Source organism: Motacilla alba, chromosome 11 (assembly GCF_015832195.1).
Source record: "Motacilla alba alba isolate MOTALB_02 chromosome 11, Motacilla_alba_V1.0_pri, whole genome shotgun sequence".
Classification (NCBI taxonomy): domain Eukaryota; kingdom Metazoa; phylum Chordata; class Aves; order Passeriformes; family Motacillidae; genus Motacilla; species Motacilla alba.
In genome coordinates, this window is record NC_052026.1 from 19,154,529 (window position 1) to 19,174,457 (window position 19,929).

The 19,929-nt window shown below is 45.6% G+C and overlaps 1 protein-coding gene across 4 annotated transcripts; it reads right to left on the minus strand.

Moving 5' to 3' along the window:
- Nucleotides 1–799: 799 nt before the first annotated feature.
- CA5A (carbonic anhydrase 5A) lies at nt 800–19,001 on the minus strand. 4 transcript variants are annotated; one of them, XM_038148309.1, is made up of 7 exons: nt 18,728–19,001; nt 12,587–12,784; nt 8,705–8,823; nt 7,663–7,758; nt 7,146–7,208; nt 5,730–5,885; nt 800–4,806 (listed from the first exon to the last, which is right to left on the minus strand). In XM_038148309.1, the coding sequence occupies exons 1-7, from the start codon at nt 18,849–18,851 to the stop codon at nt 4,672–4,674; spliced, it is 891 nt and encodes a 296-aa protein (XP_038004237.1). In that variant the 5' UTR covers nt 18,852–19,001; the 3' UTR covers nt 800–4,671. The 4 variants fall into 4 exon arrangements, with proteins under 4 accessions (XP_038004237.1, XP_038004236.1, XP_038004238.1 ...); XM_038148308.1 differs by lacking the exon at nt 18,728–19,001 and adding an exon at nt 13,846–14,054; XM_038148310.1 differs by lacking the exons at nt 800–4,806; nt 18,728–19,001 and adding exons at nt 4,813–4,960; nt 13,846–14,078.
- Between the last annotated feature and the right edge of the window lie 928 nt (nt 19,002–19,929).

The following is a 19,929-nucleotide window of genomic DNA, read 5'->3' on the forward strand; positions in this document are numbered from 1 at the left end:
GGGTGAGAGCTGGACTCCAGGTGTGGTTCAGCTGTGAGACAGAAATTAACACTGATTTCACCCAAAGTTCACGGGATCATGGGATGGCTTGGAATGAAGGGACATTAATGCTCATCCAGTTCCAACCCTGACACCATCCACTGTCCCAGGGTGCTCCCAGCCCTGTCCAGCCTGGCCTTGGACACCTCCAGGGATCCAGGGGCAGCCACAGCTGCTCTGGGCACACCAGGTGAGGGCCTCCCACCCTCACAGGAATGATTCCTTCCCAATACCCCATCTAAACCCACTCTCTTAGATCAGCTTCTAATTGGTATCAGTAATTTAATTGACTTAAAGGGTCTTTTCAGGGTTATTTGACAGCATTTTTGAAGCCACAAGCACCAGCTGAGTCACATCACACAGCTCAAGGCTCAGCTTTGTGACAGGACAGAGGAAGGAGCTCAGCTGACAGGTCCAGCTGAAAGGGCAGTGTCCAGTGAAGGAGTTCAGGAAAGGTCCTGGAAGCCTGGAATGCTGCTGGACATGGCCTGTGGCATCTGGCTGGGTGTGAGCAATCATGGGATACCCTTCAGCAGCACAGAGAGCTCTTTGTGCTTTCATTCTAACACAGCTCAGCAGAGTCTTTCAGCGCCTGGAAGCATCACAGAACATCTGACAGCTGATCAGACTCTGCTCCTAATGAACTGGGGCATTCCCAAAGAGGAATTCTAACCTTTTTTTTTTTTTTTTTTTTTTTTTTGACAGGAAATCTGATTTTTTTTTTAACTTGAAATCTTAATTACACAACAAGATACAGGCATGGGTTTCTCTGGTTTTTTATTGTAGTTGCACACTAATGTAACAGTGTAAAATGCAGCAGCTGAAGGGTTCTATACATCAGGGAAAAACTCTGGGGAAGGGCCTGTATCCCAGGAAAACATAAAGCATTCCCTGTTCCAGGGGTTGTCTGCAGACAGTGATTTCAGTTATGGTCAGGCAGGTAACACACGTTAAATACACAATGTCATAAAGGCACAAAAACAAGATGCACAAAGAAAGAAAGAAAAAAGCCAAGATGTGCCAGGAAATACAAGTTAAAACATCCCAAATTAAGGCATGAGGGGACCCTTCATCCAAAGCAGAATTCCAGTCCTCTAAAACTTTGTGGAGATCAAAGCAAACTCCAATTCTGGAGCTTCCAAAGCCAGGGGAGACCCTCCTGTCATCCCTGACAGAAAAGGCAGCACAAAAGTGGGCAGGAACACCTGAAGAGTGAAAGTTCTGGAATGCAGGAAGAGGGATCAAACACTCCAACAGCAGAGGAAGTTGTCCCACTGTGAAGTCACCCAGGACAAGGTGAGAGCAGCAGTTCAGAGGAATCCTGAAAGGCAGCTGGAACCAGACCAGCACAGATCTCCAAACCTCCTCCTCCCTTTGCAGGGAGTTGTCCCAGAATGATTCCTGTGACAGTCTTTAATTCCTGGGACTTGCTGCCCCAGGAACGTCTCCCAGGGCAGTATTTACTAATAAAGTGACTCTTATGCAAGGAAAATACAAATATATGTGCTTTGACCCTTTTGTATTGTGCCACCCAAAAGAGCCCAAAGATTCCTTTTTCACTTAATTGTGCAAAATCAGCTCTAACCCAACAATCAAATCATCCTTCCACACAGAACTGAGAGAATAAGGCACGGGAATTCTATCCCATCTCTTGATTTAAACACTATTATTTTCCTAAAGTTTACATTCACAAGGTCAATAAAGTCATCGTAGCAGAATGGAAACAGACAAACCAACCTCAGTGCGTTCATTTCCAGATTCATTCCAACAATCTGCAGCTGAGCTCCTGCCTGCCTTCAGGAGATGCTAGAACACTACACAGAAATGCAGGACTCAAGAAACAGCAAAACCCCTGTAAAACTTCTTTTTGTAGCAGAGTAATGTTATTTTTTTATCTATATTAACCTTGTTTTCAGCTATTTGAAGTGATCAGTGCTATAATTGGAATTTCTTTATTTTAGGTCAGTAAAAATAGGTGTGATTTGATGTAAATATGGACACAGCTTAACTGCATCACTGGCTAATTCACTATTCTCAATACTTGAACAAAGCAAATCTCTCTGAGAACTTGAAATAAATCTCTCTGAGAACTTTTCCTGGATCACTGGGAAGGGAATATCCTACATTCCCTCTGACAGATGCAGGGTGGTTCAAGAGGGATTTACACATCCTGGAAAATCTGATTGAGTGGAGCAAACCATGGAGAACTCAGTGGCTGTGAGGCTGCTGCAGAGTTCCAGAGCAGCTGGAGTTAAACAGTTACACCCCTGCAGTTCCCTGAAATAATCTGGATTTTGGGTTTGATGGGAAAGCTGGATCAACTGGTGATTCTTCTCGGTAGATCAGAGAAATCCAAAAACTCAGTGGAAATTACAAAAGCAGTTAAAAAACTGAGCATTTACAAAAGCCTTTTAAAAGATCCATTCATAAATGATAAGGAGATGGATGCACTTACAGCCCAGTGCTGCTGAGGCAGCTCTGGTTTTAAATACAAGGCAACATTAAGATGTCTTTGTATTACAATTTTTTCTATTAATGAGTAGAAAATATCTGAGCTGCTGCCATCTTTCTCCAGGTTCCTCCTCAGAAAGTGTCTGCAAGAACAGCACTGAATAAATATCTCAAACTTAATGACTGGATCATAATTATTATATATTCAGGCAAAAAGTAAAATAATTCTTTTCCTGTTCCCTCGACTGTAGATATTCCTTCCAGCTTTGTTTTGGAATGTATCATTCTCCAGCAACATCATCACTGATGTGGTTTTGTAGCTAAAGATCTGAGTGATGATGGCAGAGCCTGCAGAGTTTAACTGAGATCATGGAATCAGAAAATCGTGGAATGGTTTGGGTGGAAAAGGACCTGAAAGCTCATCCAGTGCCACCCCTGCCATGGCAGGGACACCTGCCACAACGCCAGGATAATCCCAGCCCCATGCAAAGGGACATGGCACAGCCAGGATGGAAATGTTCCCCCAGGCAGGGAGGGCTTGGGGGAAGTGGTAAAACCAAAGAGCTTCACTGAATTCCCAACAGGAAAAATATCCTGCACTGGGATAGAGGGAGATTTCCTTCCTTTCAGCAGCTAGACTCACTCCAGTGAAGTGGCCACAATGCAGGGGACAAAGGCACAACTGTGGCACCAGACAACAGCCTGAGGTAGAGCTATTGAGGAAGGAAAGGCAGGATCTGGGCACTCAACTGCTTCAACATTATCTCAAACCCTTAAAATCATCAGGGTCATGCTGAAAAGTGTTAAGGTGCTTTGAAACTGAATAATTAGACTTCAAAAAAAAAACAAACAAAAACCAAAGTACCAATTGGAAAGGCCTGGATTTAGCATTGCCAAGCCAGGCCATGGCTTCACTGAATCCCACCAGGAATCAAACAGAGGGGGGAAAGATTCCTGAAAAGATTCCTGAAACACAGCCCAAGGAGATGATACAGAGCTGCTCCTCATCAGAAATCTAGTGCAGGAATTTAATCTGCTAAATACAGCACAGCATGAAGGCCAGAGAGAGAGGTGCCCGAGAGAAAATTAGGTTTAGTAGGATGTGAGAGGTCAGTGATCCCTGGGGCTGTTGGACCACAGCTCCTGGGAAGGGCTGGGAGCTGGCAGCTCACACAGCAGCTCTGCTTGGTCCACAAATCAATTCCAACCCCCACTGGAGCCTGCTACCATAAGGTGCCATAAAAACAAACAGGTCTCCACTGGTCCCGGAGCTGGGTAAGTGTTTTTATAGGAAAACACATCTCAAGGCAAAACTTTGAAGAAGGGAGCACTGGTGCTCTCTGAGTTACTGAAATAAAAGCCCTTTTTCAGTGCTGTGTTTTGTCCACACTCTCCTAGCACTGGTTTGGGTTTTTGCCCTCCTAATCCCACTGGGAAGGTCAGCTGGGCCTTATCTAATCTTGCCTTCCGTTGATGTGATCAGTTTCCTGGGATCAATTGGACATTTTCACCTAATTTGCTGTTCTTGCCAGTGTTGAGGTACTGGGGAATTCTCTTCTCCTCCCTTCTCCTGATAGTTTATTAACACAGGAAAACAAAAGCTGCCAAAGCTTCTACAGTTGTTAAAAGGTTTTAGAAAAAGTCTTCTGGCTCCTGGTGTCCTTACAGTGGGCATGCTGTGGCACCCACATCAACCACGGAATGTGCAGCCAACAGAATGGAAAGAGATCCTGGAAGTCATTTTTGTGCTTCTCCTCTCATCCAAGGAAGATGAGACAAATTCCCTTCCAGCTCTCTTCCCAGACATCAAACAATTCCCCAAAAAGACCTGATCAGTCCTGCCCTGATATCAAAGTACTGATATTTTTCTTTTCTTCCCACTTCCTCCTTCTTAACAGTTTTTACCCAGGATTACTAATTCATGCAAGGCTCTGGAAGAGCATTTGAAGAAACACAGAACAATTCAGAGGAGCAGGGGAGGAGCTCTCCTGTCCTTATCTTTAACTTCTTAATAACTCCTTCTTGACCCCTGCCTCGGAACGATTTGTTAAGAGTTAATATTACTCACTTCTTAAAAAAAAACAAAACAAAACTAAAAAAACCCCGCAGCTTCCCTAGGGACAGCCAAGGAGCTGGAAGTGGAAGGGCAAAGGCTGGGAAGTGCTGAGGGTGCTGGGGCAGCTACGGGCTGAGCTGGGGGCGGAAGGACGAGCGCACGGTGCGGTTCATCAGCGGCTGCAGCGGGCGGAAGTTGTCCACCATCCTCCTCTCCTCCTCGCCATCCGACGTGAACAGCAGCGTCCGAAAGGCCTCCAGCTGGGAACCACAAACGGCCACTCCGGTCACCTCCCAGGAATCCCCCCCCCCGCTTCGGGGATTCGTGGCAAAGGACAAGAGGTTCTTCTCGGAGAGGGGAGTGAAATCAAAGGTAGCGCTAGGTTTGTGTTCTGAGGGGTTTTAGCACCCACAGCTGCTGGTAAAGATTGCCCCGTTATCCACACCGGCATGGAAGGGTTATCAGTCATCTGCTATCCTCAGGGAAATAAAATCCCAAACGTGGCACACCTGAGAGAGCTATTTCCACTCATTTCCACTCAAATACTTCATCCAACCTCCTTTTACAGCCTCCCTGGCACCCAGAAAAGAGGGAACCCCAACAATCCCCAAGTGGTTCTCTCACTGGTTTATAACTGGGGTTAAAATAAAGCAGCAGCAGATCAGCTTTTAATGCTCACAAGGCCATTCCAATGGTAAGTCACTGCTATGAGAGTGAAGAGCCAAGAAAAAAAGAAAAAACGAGAAAAAATTCAATTTAAAGGAATGCCACGTTATGCCTGCAGTTCTCTGTTAACAATTTCCACCTCACAAAATCTGCCCTTTTTCCCTTCCCTCCATAAAAAAAGCTGCATCATGCTAAGGAGAGCAAAATTATGAGAATTCCAATAAGCTCCTAAAACCCCAAGTTTTCAAGGGGCAGCTTCCAGAACTGTGTATCACAGATCAAGATAGAACTCTTGAGAATAGAGGGAAAAGTCGAATAAAGCTGGAAAAACATCTTGGAGAGGTCTTAGGTCTTTCAGTATTAGTGGCTGTTAATGCCAGGATTCCTCCCCAAATCCTGGGGTCTCTGAAAACACAGAGAATTTTTGTCTTTTCACAGAGAACTGCCGGCAGACAGCCGGTCCTGAGCACCTTTGTGGCAGCAAGAGGTGTGATCTGAAAGGAAAATTGAGATTTACCTGATCCTCATCCACCTCGATTGGCTTCTTCTTAATGATCCATGTGACTGATTCAGTGAGGGGGGGAGTGGTCAAGGAGCCCGCGTAGGTCCAGTAATCAGGGCAGGAAGGGATCAGGCACGAGGGATCAAAGACATCAAACTCGATCACAGTGTCCTGAACAGCAGGGAAAAAACATTTTTAAGGATGGTGTTTTGAGAAAAAAAAACTACAAAGCTGAAAAAGGTCTTGAGAGTGAGGTCAAAAACTGTGTTATGTGTGGGAAATGGGGTGTTTGGGATATTAATAATGTTATTATTTTAAATCCCTCAAACTTGTGAGGGATTTAAAATAACCCTCTAAAATTGGGGTTGAGGTTTAAGGGGCAGACAGAAGTTAAATATTTCTGCTGTCCCTACAAGCCATTAGGAATTCAGTGCAGGAGAAACAAGGAGTGAGAAGGATCAATGGCCTAAGGCTTTGTGGGAGCTGGATGCAACCAGGAAAAAGAGGGAATAAGAGGTGGAATAAGGTCAGGTAGCTGTGCCAGATCCTTAAAAGACTGCAAACAAAAAGTGGTTTTACTTTTAGGCAGCAGGAACAGGAATGAAGTTTTATTTAAATCAAATATTCCCATCTCCAGAATGTTCATTCCCACACATGGGATATCAGACATTAGAATGTAGGAGCTTCAAAAACCAGGATTTCCCACACCAACATTGCTCCAGGGGGATTTTCAGGATATACTGGGGGATCTTGGCTAAATTTCTTTTAAGTTCACATGCTGTAAATTATTATAGTATCACAATAGATGTACATTCAGATTTGGAGAGTTCTTCTGGCACTGAACTGACATGTTTGTTGTTTATCTGGCAGAGCTGTCACTGCTCTGATATAAAAACTTGTTTTATTTGGATTTTAAAAACTCCTTCGTGAGAAGCAGTGGCACAGCGACTTCAGCTGGATGAGATTAGAAGCTGAAGAGGTCGATGTGGTTTTTTGAGTGTACTTTCAGAAGGGAACGGGCACTGGAAGGAGGAAATGCTTCTGTCAGAGACCCAGCGCTCCCTCTCCTGGCAGGAGCCTGCCAGGAGAGATCCCATTTCCCCAGCAGAAAATTCAATGTTTATAAGAAAGCAAATAACCTCCTCAAAGATCAGACAAAAATCAAAAAGCCTTAATCCCACAGAAGATAAACACCCACTTAAAGCATGTCCTTGTAAGGGGAACAATCTCAAGAGCAGCATTTCTTCAAGAGGTTTGGAAAGCTTCAAGTATCCGATTCCTCCTGAAAAATCAGCTTCCCCTCCCACTTCCAAGGTGTCAATCAGCCCCCCCCCGGTAAAATTTAAGGAAAAAGCTTTTCTGGGTGTTTTGTGGCTCACCAAGTGTTCTTTCTGCTGGGTGACAATGGGTGGGACACCTGAGAGCACTGACCTTGTGTCTGATTGCTGGCAGGGCATCCACCAGGGTCTGCAGCCCCTCGTGCCGTGCTCCCAGCTGCAGGGACAGGAAGAGGTTGGAGAATCAATAAGCTGATCAATAATCAATCCGTTCTACCTATCAGCCTTAGTATTTTTTCATAACGACAATCACAGGATATTTCAGGTTGGAAGGGGACTCTGGAGATCATCCAGCCCAAGGCAGGGGCAGCTGGAGGAACACATCCAGGTGGGTTTGGAAGGGAGATTCCATATCCTCCCAGGGCAGCTGTTCCATCCTCAACAGAAAGTTCTTCACATTGAGGTGAAACTTCTTTTACTTTCTAGCCATTGCTCCTCATCCTGTCACTGGCACCATTGAACAGAGCCTGGTACCATCCTCTGACACCCTTTGGAACATGGATTTGGATGTTGGGATTCCCTCTCAGCCTTCCCTCAGTTGCCCTAAATTGCCTTTAACAGAATGCAAACAGAAAGACCCCATCACAGCTGGTCCCACAGAATGAAATTACCTTTAAGAACACTCCAATAACAGCCAGGCCATTCCCTTCCATCACAGCTTCCTCAAAACTGGGGTACTCCACAGCATTCCAGTGCACCAAATGCAGCTGAAAGAGGAGTGAGGGAGAAATCAGCCCCTGCACAGAGCACAGACACCACACCTGCCTTCTGATCCTGCCTTTGCTCCTTGGCAGGGTGAGGCACTGCAGGGAGCTCCTCAGAAACCACAGAAATGAGGAACAGAGTGCTCTTGGTAAATAATGGTCCTTCCCTTCCTTTTTTGCCTTTTGCTTTAAACAATAGTTAAGACCCACTACATTTAAAAGAGATTTAGTCTGTGGCAGTCTGCCTCCAGGAATGCTGGTCAAAGGCACAGACAAAGCTCAGTCTTCCATCTCTTTCCTCTCTTCCCAGGAGGAGCAGAGCACCCTGTCCTCCTGCACACAACGATCTTCCTCTGCACTGCCCACAGCCAATACATTGAGGGGGTTTGTGTGATAAATAAATACCCCAGCCCAAAAACTCAGTTACGCTCTCCCTGTTTATGAGGATCTTGCCAAGCTGGCAGCACCACCATGAACACACCAAGAGGAGAGGAACTCTCCTTAAAAATAACCCACCATCACTTGACAAATTCTTCTCCTTTGGCAAAGAACTGTGGTCAAAGTTGTCACAGTTTCACATTTTCACTGACTTCATCCTTTTTATTGATGTTTTCTTCCTTGGCAGTTACTTAAGCATCAAAGTTTTGCTATTTTAGTAACTGCTCATCAGTTGCAAGCAGAAAATAAAGTGATGTTTTTAAAAAGTATATATTTGTTTCTCTGAAAAATTTAGTAATAATAAACAAAGTGATTTGTCACTTTCAGCAATGGGGCCAATGTCCAGTTTTCAGGCTGTTCTTCTCCAGAAAACACAGTGGAGATGAATTCTTACAGAATAAAACAGCAGATGAGCTGTAGCACTTCAAAATAAACTGCAATTCCTCCATTGGGAGTTTTCACAGACACACCTGAGCTAAGTATTTGCATTGTTCAGGATTTCATCTCATACCTCTGCTGGGTAAAATTTACAGTCCACTGTGTGCTCTGAGCCCCAGTCATTGACAGCTCCCCAGTGGAAGTGGAACTGCTTCAGCCTGTACTGGTTTTCCAAAGGGCCTCCAACGATGACTGGAAAACAAAACAAGACACACATGTTAATAAATATAATTTAGAATTGGCCAGACGGGTAAATCCTTGGGGAAGATTGCCCATGAAAAAGTGTCAGGTGGAGGAACTCAAACAGTGCCTATCTACACTTTGCCATGACCAAATTACTCAAGCAAACACATTCTGATTTTCCCTGCCCCAAACTGGAGCTGGGTGAAGTCTCCTCATCCATCTCCCCTGGAGGGAATGTTTTCCCAGTTGACACCAAGTTTGGCACAGTCACAGTGATGAGTGTCACATTCTCACCCCTCTGTCAGAGCAGGAGTGTCAGGGCTGCCTGACCAGGTGACACAGCAGTGACACATCTATTCAATGCACTCAATGACATCCCTACAAGGATCTGTCAAAAAAGTTGACATTTCTCATGGCAAGACTTCAAAAAGCAAATGATGCCAGACAAATCAGTATACTGAGTCAAACACTCGAGTCTCCTGCAAGCTACAAAAATCCAAACATCTTATTCTGCTTCAACACAGCTTCCAGACTGCACAAGCAAAGGTCAGCCAGAAATATGTTCTGGTGTGCCTACAAGCTGTTCAGGAAGGATTTAAACATCCAGTCTGCCACTGGGCAAGCTTCTGAAAGATTGAATGCCCTTTTCATCAATGAGTAAAGGTCAAACTTCAGTCTGCTCTGATTTCAGAAGGCCTCCCATCCTTCTGCAAACACTTGAATGAAGAAGTCCATGCCCAGCTTTCGGCTTCCACTCATCCCCTCCTACCTGGGCCAAAACCATCCTGCAAAGTCATCTTGCTAATTATGAAATGAGAACATCTGGTAAATGAGAAACCCTAATTACTTCCCAAGGGCTAATAACACTTATGGAATCAGGGAACCATTTAGGTGGGAAAAGAGCTTTTCCAAGGGTTCACCCAGCACTAAACCATCGGCAGCTGCTGATTTTTACTGAACTGTAGGACATGGGCAAGTTTTACAGCAAACTTTGGTATAAAGCACCTAATCCCAACACTGCTTTTGGAAATAAGTTAATCACTTCCATGCTAAGGAGAAAACAATGAGAGGCATTAAGAGATTTTCTTGTATTATTTTTTTTTTCCTGAAAGCCAGCCAGCAGGTTTGAAATCTGAACCAGACGGGCCTGTCTGTGAAAAAGGAATAAATTGAAATGAGCTGAGCAAAGTGACATTGAATGAATTTCATCCCCTGCTGCTGAGCTCTGGGCATGAATGCAATGCTGACCATCACTGGGAAATCCCATTGCCCCGTCCCTGGAAGTGCCCAAGGCCAGGCTGGGCAGGGTTTGGAGCAGCCTGGGGTAGTGGAGGGTGTTCCTGCCCAGGGCAGGGGGTGCAATGGGATCAGCTTTAGGGTCCTTCCCACCCAAACCATGTTGGGATTCTGTGCTGGAGAAGGGGTGGGATAAACATGTGGGTCACACAGCCAGGGCTCTCAGAAGTGAAGTTTCTGTGCTCTAACACAACCCACTCACTGTATGTGATGATGCAAACCCACAAGTGTCTACAAATTTGAGTCATTAACCACATCCACCTGAGTATTTGCCTCATGAATAACTTTAGGCACAGACACACGTATGGAGAGACTCAGGCTCCTGTAGTGGCCACCAGAAAGTGACAGGAAACAAACAGGAACTTCAGTCCCTTCAGAAGCATTTCTCCTCAAATTACAACCTTGACAATTTCAAAACAAAACTGAAGTTAAAGGGGCTCTAACAAGAACCACTTTGGGTGTTTCTTGCAGCCCTGACTCTGTTTCAGCCTTGTTTCTGGTGGCACCACACACAGACAGACCACATGCTGTACATACCTTCCCCTCACCCTCTTCTTCCTCCTGCTCTACCTTCAGCTTTAGCCCAAGTCTTGCAAACCCCATCTCAGGATTCAGGCATTTTTGTCTATCCTGGGTGTCTTTCTCATCTTCTGTTTCGACTGTGGTGCTTTTGTTTGTTCCCAAGCTTTCTTCTCTGGATTTCTATGATTGTTAGACAGAAGCTGGCAGTGAGAAAAACCAGAAACAGCAAGAGTGAAGAGAGAAAGGTGGAGGAGAGAGGCAGGCACCTGGAAACTGGGGGTTATACAGCAACACCTCACTGTCTGTTCCTTCTCTGTCATTCTGGAGCCCTGTCACTGATTGATTGATGCCATCCTACTCTTCATGGACTTGAATTCATTTAAGGAAGATGAGGATGATGGAAAGGCAGCAAATGCTCACAGGGAAAGATTCACCTCAAGGAAAGTCTCACACACAAAGCAGGTAAGATCTTCCAGAGGTGAGCACCAGCCCCAAAAGGCCCGATGATTCCAGCCTTGCCTTTATGCCACAGAAACTGCTCCTGTGCCATTAAATATTGCATATTTCTGAACCCCCTTCAGGCAATGCCCCTTTCCATTAAACACTCTTCAGGCTCTTATCCTCAACAGAGAGTGGGGTGTGGTTTATAAAGGGAGAGGCTGTTCAATGAAAAGCAAAGCCAATCTAAAGTTAGTAAATTAAAGTCACTGATGAGGTAACAAGTGATGTCTGTCCTCTAACCCAACCTCACTGAAAAAAACAGCACTTCATTAAATCAGTGCTTAAATGAGCAAGGACAAGGATATTCCCTCTTGGAAATGGATTATTCCGAGTGAACTGCTAGAAACAAGAAAAACAAAACAAGCCCCAAACACCACACAAGCTCCCTGCATTCCACCACCACCGTTTTTTGCTGCAGTTTTATCAGCCTCTTTCCAAACATCAACCACAAATGTTGGTGTTGTGAAGAAAAAGTGTTTGTGTGTGTGCTGGAGGCTCCCTCCCCGAGGCATTGCTAAATCCCACAGGAAGCCGGAGGAGCTCTCATGGGGAGCAGCCACTTTAAACATAAATTACTCCAATCCAACAGGTTCAAACTTGCTCAGGGTCCTTCAGTTTTTCCCTGCAGGACAAGCTGAGCAATCCTGTGCTTCACAACAGCCCTGACCAACTGCTACCAGCTCACCCACCCTTATGAAATGCCTTCCTATTCTGCAATATCCTTTGTTAAAGGCAGCTTTTAAAAGGAAGAGTGGGCAGAAAATCTGGGATTTGGGAGAAATATCTTGATTGAAAGTCAATTTTTTTACTCTATCGGGTAAAGGTTGAGCCGCTCAGGTCAGAGGTTTATTCACATGAAATTGCTGGAATGCATGGTTGGATTTTCCATGCACTCCTGCTTCCCCTAAAACAACAGGGACACACACACACCCCCCTGCTCCCGAGGGCAGAGCTCAGTGTTATTTCATTCCCTAAAACCCCACGGAGATAAGCCTGTGTGCTTTCCAACTGCAACTCATTTGGCTGCTGATTATTTCAAGTGCAGTAAATATCTCTAATAACACCACAAAAGATAAGTGGCAGATTACTTCAATAAAGAGCAGTGAGGGAATCAGGTTTCAAATTGAGTAGGTACACACAGAAATGACTGAAGATTGACTCGTGTGGGTAAAGTTTATTACAAAACCAGCAAGACAGGGCACTGAGGCTTGTGAAAGGAGTTTCAACACACAGCAGGGGATTTGTGCACAATGCCCATGGTAATAAAAACACTGCAAATATGAAGTCTGTAGGGAATTTCTTCATCCCTGATTCCCACCACTTTAAACCCAGCATTTTTTTGCTGTACTTTCATTTTCAACATCAGGTCTTACATCGCACAGGTATTTCTCCTCTCTTAGCATTAACGAGACATTAAATAGATTTTTTTTTTTCTCCCTGAGTTTTTACTTACTTGATCTATCAGTAGAGTCATCAAACTCCACCAGGAAGGAGTAGCCATTGTTCCAGATGTGAAGACAGGTGGTGGGGTCGTAGCTGATTTTCAGAGGCTTCAGGAAGGGATCATAAACACTGTCCCTCCACTGGATGTTGATGGGAGACTGGCGGGTGCCTCCGGGAATTGTCAGCGGGCTCTGCCACAGGGGATGCACTGCAAGATGAGGGGCAGGGTCAGGCTGATGCAGGATACAGAACTTTCTGGCAAGGGAAGGTGCTGTGTCACCAAAGGCTAATTCGAGTCAGCTGGTGCCCAGGAAAGCAAAAGAAAAATAAAACATTCCAGCTGCATGACTCAAAGCCACACAGGGAAGCGCAGTAATTTGACTTAGAACCATGTCAGTGTCTTCTGCCCTTGCAGAATGCTCTGTAAAGAAACTGTCCCCTTATTTCCCAGGAAGAGAGAATGTTTCCCTATTATTGCCAGATTTTAAGGCAGCTTTGTTTTACAGCTTTCTTTACACACCAGCACCATATCAGCTGAGCTGGGAGCGCTCCAGACGTGGGATAATTCCCACTGGGAAGCAAAACATTCTCTAGAAGAAAACACAAGCCCAGGGAGTACTCCACAAAAGGGGTTCAGAGCTCCAGCAGCAGGAGCTAACCCTCACCACACCGATCCTGACAAAACTGCTTCGTGCAGACAGCTCCTGCTGATCCCACTCCTGTCAAACCCAACCCCGGCAATTTTGGGGGTAGCTTGGGTCTGGCACAAGCAGGACGGGTACATGAATGGTCTCCGCAGGACTTTATTCTGCTTAAAAGCAGAACTGCCACCTGTGCGGAGCTGTTCACCTGGGGACCGGCACACAGTGCCTCTGCCGAACCTCAAATCGCGATGCTTCGAGCATCACTTTGCAGGCTACTTCACTAGATACCACTGCTCAGGGTGGTATTGCTTTTAAACGAGCAATTGAAAAGAAATTAAACCTTCAAGCCACTCACACGAGGGGTGGCCGAAAAACTTCCCTCCCTCCCCGGTTTCCCTCAGTGAGGTGCAAACTGCGGAGCTCCGTAAGGTCAACTCAGGCAAAGGCGGAGCAAAACGCTCCGTGTGTTTAAAACAATGCCGCTTCCCGACGCTTCAGCCGAGGACAAGGCCAGGCAGAGCTCGGCGTCCCTTTCCCTGCACGGAGTTGGGCAGCGCGGGGCGCTGGCAGCGATGGCGGGACAGCGGCAGGGCGGGCAGGGGGGCTGAGGGAGAGCGGCACTCACGGGCGTCTCGCAGGCGGTAGGAGCAGCAGGCGCCGAGGCTGCACCGGCGGCTGCCCTGCCGTGAGGAGCAGGCCGAGGAAGAGGAGGAGGAGGTGACGGCGGCCGCCCAAGCGCGGCGGAGCAGCGGCAGCATCGCGGCGGAGATCGCGGAGCCGCCGCCCAGCCCGGCCCGGCGCGGCGCGGCCCCTTCCGGCACGGCCTCCCCGCCATGGCCCGGGGGAGGGCTGGGCCTGCCCTCGGCGGCTGCTCATGCTGGCACAGCCCCGGAGCAGCTCCGTGCAGGGCGGGGATGGGCATTGCCCGGGCTCAGGGTGGTCCCCGTGCCCCTGTCCAAAGCGCGTCCCCTCACAGCGAGGGCGGCCCTTCACATCAAAAGGGATTCCTTCGCACCGAGAACGTCCCCTCAAAAGTGTATCGCCTCACCCAAAAAAGCGTGCCCTCACACCAAAATAGTATTTACTCCCTCACACCGAAGCGTTTCTCCTTTATCAAGTGCTTTCCCTCACATAGAATATTTATTCCCTCACATCAAAAGTGCATTCCCTCACACCAAAATAGTACTTATTACCTCACATCAAAAGGGCATCCCCTCACACCAAAATAGTATTTACTCCCTCACACCAAAGCGTTTCTCCTTTATCAAGTGCTTTCTCTCACACAGAATATTTATTCCCTCCCATCAAAAGTGATTTTTTCGCTTTGAGTACATCCCCTCACACCAAATGGGCATCATCTCACCCCAAAAAGCATTTCCTCACATCAGAAGTGCATTCCCTCACACCAAAATAGTATTTATTCCCTCACACCGAAGCGTTTCTCCTTTATCAAGTGCTTTCCCTCACATCAAAAGTGTATCCCCTCACATCAAAATAGTATTTATTCCCTGACACCAAAAAGTATTTCTCCTCACACCAAGTGCATCCCCTAATGCCAAAAAATTATTTATTCCCTCACACCAAAAAATGCACAGAGGTGGGTGGCCCTGGCACAGCAGGGTCCCCTCTCCAAGCCACACTTGGAAAAGTTATGAAAAGTTAATATTTGTGTTTACTTTCCTTGGCTGTCACAAAGCTAAGAGGCCAAAATAGTCCCAGCTTGGATGGTGAAAGGGTCAACTCAACTTAACTGAACTCACTATTCACCTGACACTGCCTGAGGCAGAGAAATCTCAATGAAACTGGTTAAAACCTTCATCACTCCTTCTGTTCCAGCTGCCAGTAAAGAACACATAGCAAAAAATAAAATTAAAGAAAAAAAAAAAAAAAGGACAGCCTGTAGAAAGCTAAAAGCATCAGTGAAAGCACAGAGATCAAGCAAGAGCTTTAATTTTTGCCAGTTCTCCTTGGTCAGCCAGGAGCAGAACACCACCCTCAGCTCCAGACCTTCATCTTGCTGTACAAACTATTTCTTAATTACTCTCTTAAAATCATTCTGAAAATCTGCATTTCTCTTTCGGAGATTTTTTTATCTTGTACTTTTGAATTTTCACAAGGAACCTGATGTAACACTGAGAATGTTTTGCTGAAGTGAAGACAGGACCAGATACTCAACCAGACTCAACCAAGAAGTGTTTGCCCTGTTTTACCAACATTGCATAAGAAGTTTCCATTGCATTCACAATATAACATGTTTAAAGTACTGAGTTGAGTAAGAGCAGGTTGAAATCTGACCAACGATTTGCTTTGAGTGGCTGCATGATCACAAACAGATCATCAGGAGATGTACAAACAGCTTGTGATGTCAGGATGTTAAACTGCGTTTAAATTTCATTTTACTTCCTCCCTGCAGAATCTTTTTTGCATTACAAAACCGCAAGCAAATGAATTTTTGGTTTGACTCCCAACGTTTTTTAGGGCGGCTAATTTACTATTCTCAACAGAATGCTTCCTGTAGCTCAAAAAGATGGATAATCAATGAGATTGAAAAGACCTGCTGCCCGTAAACATCATGATCCAGTCAGGCTTAATCACAGTTTAACAGCCTATTGATCATGGTTAGGCAACCCTTTAGCACAGACCTGTCTTGCTGAAGTTACTGATGGACAACAGGACAGCCCAGATGGCCTTCAGGTGTTTTAAATCCAGCATAAGCAAGAGATACCGGGGCTTATTCTCATCTACCAACAAACTGCTGTCATCCTTCCACCGTTCTCCCTCTGTCCATTCTTCCAGGATGTATCCTCTAAATACACCTGATAACCTTGGGCAGCTTAGAAATTACATCTACACCTGGTTTAGATGTGTAATTAGAGAAATCACAGAAAATTACAACCACCCCTTCTCTGTCTGTTAAAGCTGATGAAATACAAAGCCTCAAACTCCGCTGCTTCGCATTGTGCCACTAAGACAACCCAGCTTCATGAGGCTTTTTAGTGGTTTGGTCCTGCAAAGTTTTGAAAAATGTGAAGTTTTTTACGGAGTTTTTCACTAAGCTGAACAGAACAAGTCACTTATTGTGGGCTGAACTTCACAACAGAAAGGAAGCTTATGGTACACTCTCAGAAATGATGGGCTGGTGAGGTACAAAACTAAAGAGAAATAACCTGCAACACTTTTATTTCCCTCCTGTATCACTCACAGAATCTCCCAGTTTTTCACATGCACATGCTACTTCTTCCTGAGCATGAAGTTCAGTAAAACTTCAGGGTGGGAACCAAGATCCAGATGAAAATAAAGGTTTTAATCTTTGAAAAGAAAAGCACCTGTTGAATCAAGTGCTTGGATTTCTTTACAAATGACATAAACCAAGGCAAACAGTGCAGTGGGAAGAGCTGAGAAACCCCACCCAGGGGAAGGAAATAAGGCCCTGTTTGCCACAGCAACACACTCTGAACAAGAAAATAAAATATACATGTTGCTGAAACTCAGTAAAGAACCGTTTTAAACTTTAAAGGAGCACAGTTCTGCTTCAGCCACTGGGACCAAATATTGCAGAGGAAATCCCAGATAGGTTGATTGCCTTGAAGCTATTTTGGTCTGAATCAAGATTTTGGAGGATAACAGCGCTGCTTGGCTCAGGCCCATCGTGACAAGGTGCTGAAAGTGCTGCTGAATTGATGTCAGATGGGGGCTGTGATTTAGGCCAGTTTATTGATAAACAGCCCAGAGCTTTTTATCAAACAGATGTAGCTGACATGGTGCTCCCAGCTCGACAGGGGAGCACAGCACACTGGGAAATGCTGAGTTTTCCTCTGCCTCCACAGTGTTTGGCTGAGATAGGAGCCTGGCTGAGGAGGCAGTGGCTGAGCCCAGATAAGGGGAAGGTAATTCCAGCTGGCGAGGTAAAGCAAACAGAGGCTTTATCTTCTCCTGTATAAAAAACATTTGCTGAAATTATGCATGCAGGCTTAGGAACTCAGCATGGAAAGGGCTTGGAAGGGAGCTCCTGGACAATTTGGGGAGGCACTGCAGTTGTATGTGCAGGCCTGGAGATGGCACACCTGGATTGTATGGCTCTGCAGGACTTGTACAATTCTTTGGGGAAAAAAAAAACCAAACAACCAAAACTTGAAGGATTCTGCTTTTCTCGTAATTACTTCTAAAAGGGCAAGAAAGGAAAAATTCATTCAGGTCTGCTCTGCTAATAATTACTAAATTAGGCTTTAAAATCCCCATGGAGAGCATTTCCAGCAATTATTCTGAAAAATGAATGTCCAAATCCTCCACTTCCGTGTGTCATTACAAGATATCTCTGAGCTTGGCACAGACGCTCCCTGGTCCTCTGCACCACTGGGAATTTTGACATCCGTGCCACAATTCTCCCCAGTGTTTCTACAGTGAAGTGCAGGAAAAGCCCTTTGTCCTTGCAGGGTCACAAGGGGAATCCAAGAGCTGCAGAATCTGTCAGCCTTTGAGTTGTTTAAACCTGGTGTGAGTAGCTGTGGAGTAACCCCCAGGCTGCCTCACTCAGAGCTCCTGTCCACTCCCTGCCTGCCAAAAACAGCCATTCCAAAGACAGGGATTTCCCAAATCAGTTTGTTTTGGCATTTCCTGCACGAATGGCACAGAGGAGAGAAAGGCTGAAGGAGTAAACAGCATCTGTCTCAAACTGAAAAGAGGAATGTGAGTAAAAATAACTACCAGTTGTGGCTCATTCAATCAGCAGCAGTGCTTGGATGGAACAAACTGTCTGATTCCTCCTTGGAATAGGATCCCCTCTTACGCTGGGTAACCATGAAATGTTCGAGGAGGAACCCAGCTCTGTTCTTTGGCAGAAGTTATTATGCTGAACAAATTTACAGAGGGAAAAAATAAGAAGCAAAAGGTTTTTCTAGCTATAAGAAATTACTCTTTGCTATTCTCCAGCTGACATTATCTGCACAGCAGTGAGTAGACACAATCTCTGGCTGGCTCCCTATTATCTGAAAGCAAGTTAATCAGTATTTTAAATAACTAAATCTTTAACATCCTCCAGGAGTATCTTGCACTTCAAAGTGATTTATTGGAGGGCTGTACAGCACATTTGGAGGGGTTTGTGGCTTGTTCTATGCCTCATTTTCCAAATCAAACATTGCAGTGGCTATGAAATTCCAAGTCAGAATCAATTTATGCTAAATGTGTTTTGAATTATGCTCATGAACCGTTTTCATTGGAAGCAGCCAAGCCTCCCAAGTAACGATTGCTTTTTGTCACAAGTTAGAGTCACAAAAATCCCGGTGCCACTGACAGCAGAAATGAAGAACAAGGTTAGAACCCTGAAATTCCACAAAGTATTTTCACTTCTTTCATTCTATCCACTCTTTTTTCCTCAATCTTCCAGCCACATTCCCGAATCCCCCTTTTTAATTTGCTAACAAATAAGAACAACACTCCAGCCCACCAGCTCTCTTCCCACCCCAGCCTCCCCCATTTGTCACGGATTTGGAGGAGATGCAGTGACTTACAGGCAGCATTCCTGGTGTTTTTCCGGGAGCAGGCAGCCAGGCTGCAGGGCCGTGCTGGCACAGCCCGCAGGGTTTTCAGCAGCTTGGAGAGACGCCCCAGGGCTGTCACCTTCACCCCACTCATCGCTGCCAGGGGCTCCAAACCTTCACTGCTCCCTCAGCAGAGCCTCTGCAGCCTAACAGCCCATCAGCATGGCAGAGAAGCAAACCCACGTGGATGCAGAGCTCCACTGATGGTGGCCAGGCTGCTTTAGAAATAATTTTGAGAGCACCCTTTGCTGCTTAAGAGGTGGAGCCGACCCAGGAGTTAATTTTCAACTTGTCCCTGCGCTGTCTTCTTCATTGGCTCTGCATTCTCTCCAGAGGCTGGCTAGTTGATGATTATTCCACATGTGCTTCCCAGAGGTGTTTTTCCCCCCCTCATCTGGTTCCAAGAACACAGAAGGGTTACAGAAAACTCCTCTTTGGTATGCAAGGAGAAAGTTCTTATCACTCCTTGGTGCATACACACAGTGAATTTGAATAGCTGTATATTTGAATACTGATGGCCAAGAGATGCTGTCAGGAACAGCTGAAATGCCCCGAGCTGGGGCACAAACTGAGGAATTCCCAAAATCCAGCAGCTATGCAAGGCTGGGCCCAGGAAAGGAAACGTTTTAGCTCTGAGCATTTGCTACAGCAGCATTGCAGCCTCCAGGCAAGGAGCTGCTGAACAAGGGATGCCAAGGACAAGTTTTGTTACAAAAACACCCTCTAATTTTGTATAGACTAAAACTAGTAACATAAGGACTCATAATTATTCCTCTGCTCACACTTGGACCCAGCAGAAATTTTTGTTTCAGAGAGGATGGAAGAAGATGTTTTCCTGACCCATATTTCTCTGAGATGAGAACAAGAATGTTACTCTCTTGCTGTTTCCAGGGGCACTGCCAGTGACTTTGTTACCTTATGTGAAAATCCTCCCTGGAAACCCCACACTTCAATTTCCTTTAGGATGTTTGCTCTTCCTCCGACTGAAAAATCCACATCAATGGCACAAACACACCCAGGTCAGAGCTGCAGTTTTTCAGGCCAAGCACAGAAACAGAGCACAGAAAAAGGAATTGTTACCATAAAAATTTCCCAATATTTCAGATTATTACCGGCCAAATAGGAATGAAGATGAGGAGTCATTGAAGATGGAATTATCCCTTCCAAGGACA

What these genes read in the sequence shown, in the direction of transcription:
- CA5A (XM_038148308.1), bottom strand. Translation starts at nt 13,978, where the DNA reads ATGCTGCCGCTGCTCCGCCGCGCTTGGGCGGCCGCCGTCACCTCCTCC. An exon ending in TGACTCTACTGATAGATCAA is followed by an intron (nt 8,824 to 12,586) that starts GTAAGTAAAAAC and finishes TTTGTTTTCCAG; the next exon opens with TCATCGTTGGAGGCCCTTTG. An exon ending in TCGAGGTGGATGAGGATCAG is followed by an intron (nt 4,807 to 5,729) that starts GTAAATCTCAAT and finishes TGTGGTTCCCAG; the next exon opens with CTGGAGGCCTTTCGGACGCT.